We start from the raw sequence: 13200 nt of genomic DNA on the forward strand, positions 1-13200 counted from the left end.
CTATATACTGATCTAGATATAGAGATATACATGAAGGTCCCATATGGACTTCAGATAAGCAAATCAAGTAGCTCTAAACCACGGAGCGCGTTTGCAATTAGATTGGAACGCTCACTATATTGATTGAAACAATCCGGACGGATGTGGTATAACCGTCTAAGTGACTACTTGATGGAAATGGATATGTCAACATGTGTTTTCATAAAAAGGACAAGTTTCGGATTTGCAATAGTAGCGGTTTATGTCGATGACCTGAATATAATTGGCACCCTTAAAGAGTTAAGGGAAACCGCTGAACACTTTAAATCCGAGTTTGAGATGAAAGAACTTGAGAAAACACGGTTTTGCCTAGGTTTAGAACTTGAGCACCGTAGAGATGGTATCCTGATTCATCAATCAGCTTACACCCAAAAGATGCTTAGGCGTTTCAACACTGACAAGATTAAGCCTTCAAGCACCCCAATGGTCGTCCATAGTCTTGATCCAAAGAAGGATCCATTTTGTCCAAAAGATGACGACGAAGAAGTGCTAGAGGCAGAAGTGCCCTACCTAAGTGCAATAGGCGCATTATTGTATTTAGCACAATGCACAAGACTGGACATCTCATTCGCTGTGAACTTGCTAGCTAGATATAACTCTGCGCCAACACGACGCCATTGGACTGGTGTTAAAGATATCTTTCGATACCTAAGTGGGACTATCGATATGGGCTTATTCTATCCCTACAGAGAGAAGATGGATTCGGACCCATCAAGTGCCAGGGATGCCACACGTGGTGAATTGCATTCCTTCTCTCCATCCCAAAACGATATAAGTGTTTTGGAAGGTTTTGTTGATGCTGGGTACCTCTCTGACCCACATAAAAGTCGCTCCTAAAATGGTTATGTTTTCACCATGGGAAAGACCGTGATATCTTGGAGGTTTACAAAGCAGACCTTAGTCACTACCTCTTTGAATCATGCAGAGATCATTGCTCTTCACGAAGCAGTTCGTGAATGTATATGGCTTTGTTCCATAGTTACGCATGTTCGAAGCAATTGTGGTATGAAGTCTACCACAGATGAGCCAACGAGCATTTACGAGGATAATGTTGCTTGCATTGAACAAATGAAGCAATGCTACCTCAAAGGCGACAACACCAAACATATATCGCCCAAATTCTTTTACAATCAGCAACAACAGAAGCTCCTCAAGATCAAAGTAAACCAGGTTCGATCTGAGGACAATGTGGTAGACTTGTTTATTAAGTCATTGCCCAAATCTACGTTCGAGAAACATGTGGCAAGAATTGGCTTGCGGAAATTATCTGAACTCCCATGATCGTAGTCATCAGGGGGAGCAGACATCAGGGGGAGATGTCTACATGTTCACCTTGAAACGTGAAGGGTGTGTTGTGCACTTTTTCCCTTTCGACCGAGGTTATTTTTGTCCCACTGGGTTTTTGATACTCGGCAAGGTTTTTAATGAGGCAACGAGAGAAGCACCGCGTTTGGTCAACACAAGGGGGAGTGTTCAAGTAAAACCCTAATTTGTGTTTGACCCATACTCTAGGTTACTTGGCCTAGTGGTAAAAGGGTTTAATTAGAAGAATCTAGAGATTATCTTTCCTTGTATGATTTAGACTCTATGTATTGTAATCCTCTATATAAAGAGGCCCCTATTATCAATGAGAATACACATCGATTTTCTCTCAATTTCTGATTCCCTAAAACAACACATATATTTTTGCGCTATTATACACATTTCGTATTCTACTAACTATGTCTCGTACGTATGTGCTATATGTATATGTAAATGGGAACTCTCTTTATTGTGGACCTTGGAATATGGACTCAGTAATTAGAGAGAAAAAAATAACAATAAAGACTTTAATCAACAATTGATTCACTTGTGTATATATCTCAAGTCATAAAAGCATTCTGCCCAGAGTTTGTAAATCCACAAATATGGTTTGGTCTGGCCATATAAATTAAAGAAAGAAAGAAAAAAAAAATTTGTTGCCAACGCGCTTTAGAAATTGTCATTAATGTGAAATAATTAATATCAAACAAATATTGTATTTAATTACATACCTCAAATTTCGTAGACCCCACCAAAAACAATTTAGGAATTTTTGTGGAAAATTTTGTGAGCATAAATTGAAGGGCGTCATCAAATATTCCAAAATTAAAAAATGTTGTATTAGTTGGATCTATAGAGCATATTTTGAGCGAACGATCACAGTTAAAAATATTTGGTTCACATCCATCTTCACTTCGACAGGCATATTGCCAGCAATCTGTCTCTCGTTGGACAGCAAAAAAATACCAAAGAGCTTCAAGTACCTATAAAATCAACCAAGAAGTAGAACATTAATAATTGACTGAAGATTAATAATCAAAATGCAATCTTCTATTAGCAATTAATATAAAAGCGAAACTTTTTTTGAGTTGAAAATGTCACACTTTTATAAAGTACTTGCCCATAGGTCATCAGAAGAAGCCATTACATAGAGCACACTGCACTAGTACACCCCTTACACAAGCGTACTACTCAGCACACCCCTAACACACCCACTTTTTAGTATTAAGCTCAAACAAAGAAAATTAGAGCTGTGAAGAAAAGTAAAAAAGATAACTGAGCCCCAATCATTCTTCGCATTCTTCCCCGCTCAAACCAAGAAAAATACAGACCCACCCTCTTTTTGAACAAAAAGGGAAAGGCTCACTACTAAATTAAAAAATAAAAACATAGGCCAACAATGAACCTAGAGCCCAACATAAATTGACCATATCCAAGGCCCAATTTCCGCAAACCCTAGAGGAGAAGACAGCCCCTGTGTGGCCGCCGCACCTCCATGTGGGCCCAAAACGTAGCACTGTCGCTACCGCCACCCTCTGGGAAACCCCCACCATCGCCATGGAAGCTATCGCTCCCATGGAAACCACTGCTGGCGTCGAAGAAATCATCGCCGCACTAGACAGACTGCACAATCGGATCCGAATTTGAGCACAGGATCGTCGACAAGCAAGACCGATCCACTATTAACACCATCAGAGCTATGTAATCCCGGGCAAATCAACCTGGATAATCAACGCGACGACCACCACAGGTCCAATCACCGCCGAATTCCGCAGGCCAAACACCGCTATCCATTTGCCCCACATCACTAACACTCCGATCCAATCTCAGATCGACACCACCATCACCATACCCAACGATGGCGATGAGCAAAATTAGGCAGAAGCACAGGAGCAAGGAGCCCCGACAAGAAATCCCGCCGGCAGCACCAAGAAGTAAACTAGAGAAAGGTGGAAAGACACCCTTCGCAGTCAAAAGCACAAGACCGCCACCACCCGAAAATAGTCGCCGTTGAGAAACCTCCCTTGCGGGAGTCAGAGAAGAGAGCATCGGTCAATTAATATAAAAGTGAAACTTACATAACTAGCAAGGATGTATAGAAAGAAGTTAAACAAACTTTTAATCCATATCCTTGACTTTTTCAATGTAATTCTTTTAATTATCAATTTATACCAAGTAATAATAACAGAAGGTCTTCTTCTTCCTCCAAAGTCAAGGTCAAGGTCCTTTTCAATAAACTTATACTATAACATTAAAAATATACTCCAGGGTCAAGGTCTTTTCGAATGTTTAATCATTAACACTTCACATTCACAAAAAAAAAAAAAAAACTTTGTCGAACTGCCATTCTGGCAATACTCTCTCAAGATAGGATGAGATTGTCTTCTTGACGGCGGGTCGGCAACACGACAAATTTGGTTGCTGAAGAACTGAAGATGGATTTTCTACTTACTCTCGCTGGCCTCGTTGGCGTGCATGGTCTTCAACCAGGAGGACTTGTACTCCTTCTTCTTATCTCAGCGGCACTTTGTGGTGGTGCTGATGATGGTAGGATTGGAGCGGTGACTCACTTCGTGGGTGGATACTGACGGGATGCGTAGCTGGATCTCATGTCAATTTTGGCTGGGGTCGAGATATGAGGTTGGGTCTGGAAAGAGGCGGTGGCAGAAGCGGGCTGGGAGTTGACGGGCTGCTGAAATCGCAGGTTTGCAAACACAATATTTTCTTATACATCATGCTATTTATAACATTACGTACACAACTTCCTGGATGATACATATGAGACACAATCCATCCAGTGGGATTTCCCATTCATTTCATACATCTATACTTAATGCTTGATTTGATCCAACATGCACCTAACATCCTTACTACTAGGTCTCTCTTTCGGGTTATCCACTGTGCAAAAGCATGCTATCTTTAGAACCAAGAGCATTTGGTCCTCAAATCCATTTCCCATCAATTTTGAGTCGATAGCCTGCTTAGGATCCTCCGACGTCAGCACATTCTTCATCCACTTGACCAGACTCATCTCATCGGTAGTCTGGAAAAATACATCAGACGGTAGCTTTCCCATGATCAGTACCCCGAGCAACACCCCGAAGCTGTAAATATCACACTTCTCTGTGAACTTGAATGTCTGATGATACTCTGGTGCAATGAAACCAACCGTTCCTGCCACATTTGAAGACGTCATATGCGTGTGGTAGTCAGGCATTGCTTTCGCAAGCCCAAAATCTGCAATTCGAGCTTCCATATCGTCATCAAGCAGGACGTTTGCCGGCTTCAGATCCCTGTGAATGATGTGAGGTGTATGGTGGACATGGAGATATTCAAGCCCTGAAGCGATTCCTATTGCAATTCTGTGCCTTGTTAACCAATCCAATTCCCTTCTCCCTTCAGAAACCTCATTCAACATGTCATGTAAGCTCCCATTTTTCATGTACTCATACACCAGCAGATGACAGTCCGACCGGGACACATGTGCCAACAGAGGAAGCAGATTTCGGTGTCGAATTTGTCCCACGGTATTGATCTCCGCCCGAATTTGACGCATCTTCTTATTCATCTGCTTGCTGTCTTCGTCCGTCAGCTCTGCCGCTTCCTTAGGAGGTTGATTAATCTTCTTAATAGCGATTATCTTCCCGTTGCTTCCTGGCAACTCAACTTTGTAAACCTGTCCACATCCTCCCCTTCCGATGAGCTCCAACGAAGCATCCCAATCTTCTTTCTCCAGAAAAGCCAAGTCTTCTTTTCTCTTAATCAGGGAACTGAAAATGGCCGGACCAGAGTCCTTGCCTCCACCTCCTCTAACCACAGCCAAGAGTAGCTTGAACAGCAGAGAGAAGATGAACCCGGATATGCTCCCGGCCAGCGCTCCGGCGAAGAACCCGAGCAGCCAGCCTCCGACTTTCTTCTTCTTGCTCTTCTTCTTCTTCGGTAGTGGAGATGGACCTGGAGCATGAGCATTAGAACCTGAGGGTGCTTGAGCGGTTGAATTACTATTTTTGGTTTTTGCTGCGTTGGTGGGGTTTGATGTTTCAGCAAAAATGAAACGCCTTGGAACCTCGGAAGAAGCTGAAACCTCGACCCTTTTCAACTTAGGTGCGTAGCCTTCCAGGAACTCATTTCCCGAGAAGTGGAAGAACCTGAGATTGCGAAAAGAACGAACCGAAGCTGGGATCTTCCCGGAGAAGAGATTGTCGGCAATGGAGAGATTTTCCAAGTTCAGAAAATGCTTCAAGAAGCTCAAGTTGCCGGAGAACTTGTTGGAGGAGAGGTCGAGTATTCGAAGCCTGATTAGAGAAGAGAGCTGAGAAGGAACCTCACCCGAAAACTGGTTGTTTCCGAGGTTGAGGATCTCCAGCTTCTTGCAGTCAACTATTTCAGGCGGGACTCGGTTAATGAGGTTGTTGTCAAAAAGAGAGAGCTCTTTAAGCTCTGAGAGCTGTCCGATTGCCAGAGACAGAGAGCCGGAGAGGAGTTGGGACTTGAAGACGAGTCTAGTGATTTTGAGGACGTAGGTGTTGTTGGAGAGTCTTCTCTCGCAGAAGACGCCGGGGGTGTTGCATGGGTTGGTGGGTTTGGCTCTGTCTGGTGTGTGGAAGCCGAGGTGGGTTTGGACAGTGATGAGGGCTTGAAGGTCTGAAGGGTCGAGGTTGAGCCTACCGCCGTGGATGAGGAAGAGGAGGGAGAGGAAGGTGAGGAGGTGGAGGAGCTGCGGTTTGCCTGGAAAAGGGTCCATTTTTCGGCCGGCTGGCTTTAAATTGTGGACTAGGGGTAGACTAGTTCATGCTTACTCAGCTTAGGTTTGTTTTGGGGTTTGTTTTATATAGGAGGAGGATGTGGAAAATAATGAAGAGCGAGTGGAGCCCATTCAGAAAATTGAATCGATTATTCAAAGTTTGATTTTCTTTATATATTATCCAATCATTACATTTCTGAAATCTATGTAATTTTGTAAAAGAACCTTAATAGAAAATTGCAATTTTGCAAAATTGAAAAGGCAGTGAGACAATTGTACACTACGATCTTGTAGAGAATGAGATAACAATCCATTATTTGATGAGTAATATATTTAAATTTGAAATGTTTAGGGATGTGCGTAAAATTATAGTTGCAAAATTTATAATTATTTATTACTGAAACATACGACTTTGATACTATATGTGAAAATAAAAATTGTCATACTTGATGCATCATGCATATAGAGAACTAGAAGTAAAATGATAAATTAGTGGAATGTTAATTTACATGTATAGTTAACATATTACCTTTCAGAGTTGTTCATCTAATTGACAATTTTAAGGGATTGTGTCATATGTATTGAATCTAAATGTTGAAATTACAATAACTTACTCTCCCTTTTGAGTAAGTCGTTGATCAAGCGACGATGATGGTTTCCTTTTCTCTGGAAGTGACAGGTCATTGGTGAAGGCTTCTCTGCTTCATCGTTGGGTTACTACTTTTGTTTTACACAGTTCATTTGTGGGGCTTTCATTAGGAAGCCGTGTTTGGTTTTACCCTACTTTTGTTTGTGTAATTGGTCTCTTTTCATTGGGGACATTGGGGTGAATGTTACTAGTTAGAGTTTATTTCCATAATGTGGTTGTCTTCTTGTAACGATGTTCAATGAAAGTGTTCAAGTTTCTCCTTCTAAAAAAAAAAATTTGTGAATTCATCTTCAGCCGTTAAATGTACTTGTCCCTGACAATCTCTCAAAAACCGTTGAGCACACCTGCATTATCCTCTTAAAATAAGAAATGTTGGGTGTTTACAATATACGACCTGCTGAAGAATACTACAGATGATTATGAAAGTCATTATTACACAACTAATTATTTAACTTGATTGATGGGTTGAATGATTTAAAATTCTAATAATAAAAAACCCTAGTCCATTGTATTGGAACCCATTCCACACGCAAAGCAGAGAGCGCCAAATGTGTCAAAGAGAATTTTCAGACTTCAGTGGCCTTGTTCGTTGGTGTATTAGTTGACTGGGAAGCTTCCGCTTATACTCCAAGTCATTGCCTCACATCTCCGTCGGTCAAGTCAACACAAAGCAAATGCCAAGTCTTGCAGACTCTTCTGGCCGTTGGATCATATTTTACATTAATAATCTGATATTGAACTGAAGCAGAAATTAATATTCCCACCCGCTCATTTTCTTGCTAGGGCCAACCAGCTTCCCACAGAGTCCACTAGTCTCTGTCTTCCTGACTTGCCCCGAATTTCCAATTTGCATTTCTATTAGTCAATACTGCTGTTCTTGTTCTTGATGCTGTATAATTACAATAAAGATGTTGGTTAGTTATAATTATCCTCTTATATTATCGTATCTATCTGCAGGCTGGAAGTCGGGAAAATGAAGAAGAAATAAGGGTTCAGGCCGGGTAACTATATATAAAACTCGTTCCATACTGAGAATCGAGCTTCATATATAGTTATCTTGACTTCCAAGTCTTCTAGCTGTAAAGGGTTCAAAGACTCGATCGTAATGAAGCTCGATCCGCCAGAATGTAGTAGTGATCGATCATAAAATATCACTGTACGTTCTAGGTTGAGCCGCCGAGTTAGCTGTGTACTTGATGGGTTAGAGATGGAGATTTTCGCACCTCTCAGTTTGCTTTCCATCGTTGCTGTCTTACTCAAATTCGGAACAGTTTCTTAATAGATAGTATACATAAACATTTCTATTTCAAAAGAAAACTGGTTAGTAACTTAATCAATACTTTGTTGATTGAATGGTAAACATAGCTATCTGATGATGAAAGAGATCCACACATATTTCTCTATAGCTAGAATTTATATCTAAAGAGAGTGGAAGTAAAGATATTTTGTCCGAGCAACTATTCAATTTTTTTTTTTTTTTGGGGTCTGAGAGCAACTATTCCAGTAAAGAGTTCTGGCCACAACAAAAAGTAGAGTACATAATCTAATGTGAAGTAGGTGGAGAGATCAGAGGAGTAATTTTAGTACTGAAGAAGCCTTTCAAGCACTATTATTTCAACTATTCTTATAGCAACCCAAACAGCCTAGACAGTCTAAACTCAACAGCCACAACTGTGCTCAAGAGTCCTAGCCAGTTCACAAGTAATTGACACAAACAAGTTTATTGTTAATACTTAATACATATAACAAACAACAGATGGTTTGGCTCTTAGGGAAGTAGCACCACTGCACAACCTGGGGAGTCTCCCAACATAAGTAGTAGCATAAAAGGTCCAAGATGGTTTGTCACAATGAAACAGCGGATGACAACTACACATCAATCGGTGCAGCAGCGGAACATGAAGAACTTCTCCATCTCACGACCACACTCGGTACACACCACTCTGTCTGGAATGTCCGGACCGAATCCAGGAATGATCAAACGAGTACAATGAATTGGTTGGTGGCGCTGTTTGAGCTGATTTCTGAGTTCAGGCACAAAGCCTAAATCAGCAGCCGCACTTTTCCATTTCTCAAAGTCATCAAGGGTGCTGCTAGTCAGGTGTCCATTAGCTCTAACAGTCTCAGCTGAGCCCCTCCACACCATAACCCAACCTTGGTCACTTCCATCATAGCTAAGTAGAGTCATGACCTCTCTCAGTATAGGATCATTGTCTACAGTCATGTGGTGCTTAGCCTTTGAGCACCTCATGCTGTCAAGTCGAGACCAAAAGAACCAGGTGGATGTATAATCAGACCAGGTGCGACTGAGATTCTCAGCATCAATGGTTCTGTTGAGTTTCCGGAGTTTCTCTTTGGTGGCCGTGCTTCTTCCTGCATAAACCAATTCCAAGGGAATATCTGCACGTATTGCCACATCTTTTGCTCTCAGTGTGAATCTCTTAATCCACTCGATGTCATCACTTCCAAACAAGCATATGTATTTCCCTGCGTCTATCTGATAAAGCATGCAGCACCATATATGTAGTTAGTTGTAGTTACATCAGCATTTTGGCTCAACGTATAGATACATCTAGCCATTCAACAGATACATCATTTTTTTATTACATGGTACTCTCATAGTTTTACATCACAACATATACTTTATAATAAAATAACATTACCCTACGGCCTACACACACACACACACAAGTATGGACCAAGTAAGTTTTGCCGTCAGGGACTGGAATACTATGTTGTTAAATGTTAATCAGAACAATGTTAAGTTGCTGAATCGACAGTTTAATAAACATAATAGCCTGAGTATCTAACAATTTTGTAATTAGCGGAATACTGCATACCCATTTTAATATTTCTGGATCAATGGCATCAACGACGAGCTCGAGTCTCCAACTTTCTGCATTCCAAAGTGCTGTCTCTCTCTCATCAGAGAATGGGAAAGCCACATTGCCCCAAATCCACAGCATGTGGTAGGCATTTTCGGAGGACACCCTTCCTTGTGGATCCAATGACACTATGATCATCTTCTTATCAAAATGCCAGTAGTCTCTGATGAACTTGATCACTGGGGGTTCAATAATCAAAGGGTCGTGCACAGCATACCACGGCATCCTTGACTTCAAATCTTCGAATCTATCTCGTTTTGCTTCATCCCAAACAGCCGCGTCCACGATGGGGAGCCAAACAAATTCATACTCAACTTCTGCCCTATGTTGCTGATCGTTGTGGATGTGTTCAAGAATCAAAATCTCTTCATAACTCAGACTAAGATCAGTTATTAGTAGTAACACATGCTTTCTCCTCAGTACTTCAAGACTGAACTGTTTATGTCAAGGAAAAGATATATATGAATCAATTTTATGGTTCATCATATTAGAAGTATGAAGTCAGGCTTTTCACAAAAGCAAAAGAGAAAAGAAATGCGAAGCCAAGGGAATGCAGAGCGCAAAAGATATGTACATAAGCTGAGAACTATACCCTCACTTTGCTTCTCCCAATTACTAGAGGTTGAATATCATCCTTGTGGGAAATTAGTGCCCGTAAGTTCTTCATGTTGTCGAGGTGGAGGCTTCGGAAAAGGTGTATCAGATTCTTGTAATCTTCATCATATCTCCTCTCCACTGAATTCAATATGGTGAATTTTGTTCAGTACCTTTGTTAAGTTTAAGGCGAAATTTGAAAGCAAAAGCGAGAGATCATGAACTTCTAGCTAACTTCTAAGTTAAACTTCTTAACCACAACTATCACCTCCCTAAATGTTATGCAAACGTGGTACATGTAAAGGCTAGCTCACCAATATATCGACGGCAGTTCTCAAGTTCAGTGGTGAGATGCTCATGTATATTGTTCAACTTATGGGCCAGACTTGATAGTTCCCATACCTCTGTGGTTGATGCGGCATACCTATAAATTTGAGCACAGCATAATTTCTATCAGATTAGACACACTTTGAAATCATGATCGAATTGGAAGCATCATGCTTCATAGTTTGATCCAATCATGCCTACTTACTCATATCTGCCGCCTGTTAGAATAGCAATATTTGAGGCACAAGCCAGTATGGCTCGAATGGCCCAATAGGCAGCAGCAGGAATATGTGCCGTGGCAATTGACAGTGGTGGTGTGTCTTCAGAAATGTACTGAGACTGCAGCTTGACCATATCGCTATAGTCTACAATGAGCTTCGTAACTTTGGTGATTGCCTTGATGAGGTTGTCAATGGCCTCGAGCTGAGGTTTTATCGAGGCTGCATGCTCTATTATGTCTGACAGTTGCTTCAGGATGGCCACAGGCTTGGCTAGTGGGTCTGTAGTACAAAGCTGAGACACAAGCCAGAATTCTCCATAGTACACAGCAAAGGCGGCCAGGGTTAGCACCACTTTTGCTTCCCATGAATAGTTCGAAAGGGACCTCAGTAACTCCATTGTACTTGTATGCACATCAGCACCAGCTAAGCTTTGGCAACTTATCTGCTTGTACCAGATACAGCTTAGTTACTGAGTTTTATGTTGCATAAACAATTTAGCACAGAATAGAAGATTTGGATTGACTAATATTGTTAGATGAAACTATGGTTTCTGGGTGTGTTTCAAAAGGGAACAACTAACTGATAGTTTATTAACCAATGAATATATCAGTAAAAGAAAACAACATTGAACTTCTTATATACACATCCACTTCACCTTAAAATTAGAGTTGAGTGAGTACATGTTCTGTTTGTTTACTTCAGCTTGTACTTATTTAGACATTTGAAATGATCTTTTTGCTTTTTAACTACTACAAAAACAATACAGGAGTCCAAGATTAGATCTAATGAGAAGTATGCTAATGTTTCTGAGAAGAAAAGAAGTTGCTTTTATAATGGAAGTGGTCTAAATAAACAGAATTATAGATGGTTCTTTGAGCAAAAGCTATCAACTTTAGAAAAAAATTGCTATTGTAAGAGAATAGAAAAAAGATTAATAGAATCTGCATTCAATTCTAGTCTTAGTCAAGATAACCTCGATATATATCTTTTGTATCAGATAAGACAATCCTTGGAGCAAGACATCATAACTCAGTGAATAGGTCCTATCCTCCTGTGAATCTACATGGGTGCCCTGCATCAAAAGCAAAGACTTTGTGATCAGAATAAACAATAATTAGTACATTGATTACTGCATTTCAAACTAGGCTTAAATATTAGGACGGTAAGATCAAATAGGACAAGAGAATACAAGTAGAATGCCGCCATCAGTGCCAGCTGTAGACCGATGAAATATTTCATCAATGACATGGAGAATTGGCTTCACATCGACAATGTTGGAGCGCCCAGGAGTATGAGTCTCCCGAATTTGCCTCACCAATGCAGTATCATCAGATTGCATGGATCCTCTTCTGTCCCTCCTAATCACATTTTGCATCGTAGGAGCTCGCCTCAGTGGGTTGCTAGCCATATCTGGGAATTTCAAATGGCTTAGAAAAGTGGGAAATTTGGTTGGAGTGGTTTTACAGCTCCACACAATGTATGCCTTATATAGTGAGAGGGAGATGGAATAAAAGTTATAAAGCCTTATGAACAAGTACCTTGCTTGCAAGGTGAGCCTAATTAAAGTTAAAGCGAGGCACATACTAGATAGGGACATAAGGTTTCATTAATTTGATAGTATTTAGGCATTTCTCTGTCTTGGATTCGAGGTTATCAGTAAAAAAAAGTAGAGTCTGCAATTAGGAAAAAGGCCTAAAACAGATTAATCAATCTAATAGTAATGATAGTTACCCGCTAGTGCACCAATCCGGGAATCTTTCTCTTTCTTCACAAGGGAAAGATGAAGAAGCTCTCAAGTCTCAACGAAACTTCAGTCCCCATGCTTGTTGAACTGCTATTTTCACCTGTCCGAAATATCGTTGAATCAAGTTTTCTCTTGTAGTTAGACATTTTATCGAACACATTGTTAATAACTCTTAAGAAACGAACATAAGAACTAACTTTTGGTAAATTGATTCGGAGCAAATTGTCTTCAGACAAATTAGACTAAGGCCATTGATTCATCACAAGCAACAACATAAACATGAAGTTAATTATGAAAATCAAACTTTTGCCAAGCACCTAAATGGGCAAAGCCCTAGCTAGTATTATTCTTTAATCTTTATTGTTCACCTTCTTTTCTTTTTTCTCCTTTTTCTTTTCTCTTTTGGAAATTATGTTAAGTAAGCAACGTACATACGTAGATAAACTGCCCCAAGTGTCTTTAATCTTTCCTGCAGACTTTCCAACGTCGTGAATCACATGAACTGTCGAACCCCTTCGTCAATAATAAACTGTGAATCTCAATCGCAACCCTATAGGCTATATGTGTTGCCGTGAAGAAAGGAATTATGTGAAGAGACAAGTTTGAACCAAATGGAAGAAGAAAGGGACACAGACATAGTTCATTAGCATTATATAATGGAGATGTTATGATACTATAACAGTACTAGGTAGTAC

At 40.5% G+C, this 13200-nt stretch overlaps 2 protein-coding genes across 2 annotated transcripts; both read right to left on the minus strand.

Annotated features, from left to right (window-relative positions):
* Positions 1-3948: 3948 nt before the first annotated feature.
* LOC112178943 (leucine-rich repeat receptor-like serine/threonine/tyrosine-protein kinase SOBIR1) lies at positions 3949-6171 on the minus strand. Its single transcript, XM_024317225.2, has one exon. The coding sequence runs from the start codon at positions 6083-6085 to the stop codon at positions 4172-4174; it is 1914 nt and encodes a 637-aa protein (XP_024172993.1). The 5' UTR covers positions 6086-6171; the 3' UTR covers positions 3949-4171.
* Positions 6172-8300: 2129 nt separating this feature from the next.
* LOC112175072 (protein SIEVE ELEMENT OCCLUSION B) lies at positions 8301-12226 on the minus strand. Its single transcript, XM_024312736.2, has 7 exons — positions 11951-12226; positions 11735-11833; positions 10746-11203; positions 10528-10637; positions 10212-10354; positions 9575-10054; positions 8301-9231 (listed from the first exon to the last, which is right to left on the minus strand). The coding sequence occupies exons 1-7, from the start codon at positions 12167-12169 to the stop codon at positions 8611-8613; spliced, it is 2130 nt and encodes a 709-aa protein (XP_024168504.1). The 5' UTR covers positions 12170-12226; the 3' UTR covers positions 8301-8610.
* Positions 12227-13200: the final 974 nt, after the last annotated feature.

This window comes from Rosa chinensis, chromosome 7 (genome assembly GCF_002994745.2).
Source record: "Rosa chinensis cultivar Old Blush chromosome 7, RchiOBHm-V2, whole genome shotgun sequence".
In the NCBI taxonomy this organism is placed as follows: domain Eukaryota; kingdom Viridiplantae; phylum Streptophyta; class Magnoliopsida; order Rosales; family Rosaceae; genus Rosa; species Rosa chinensis.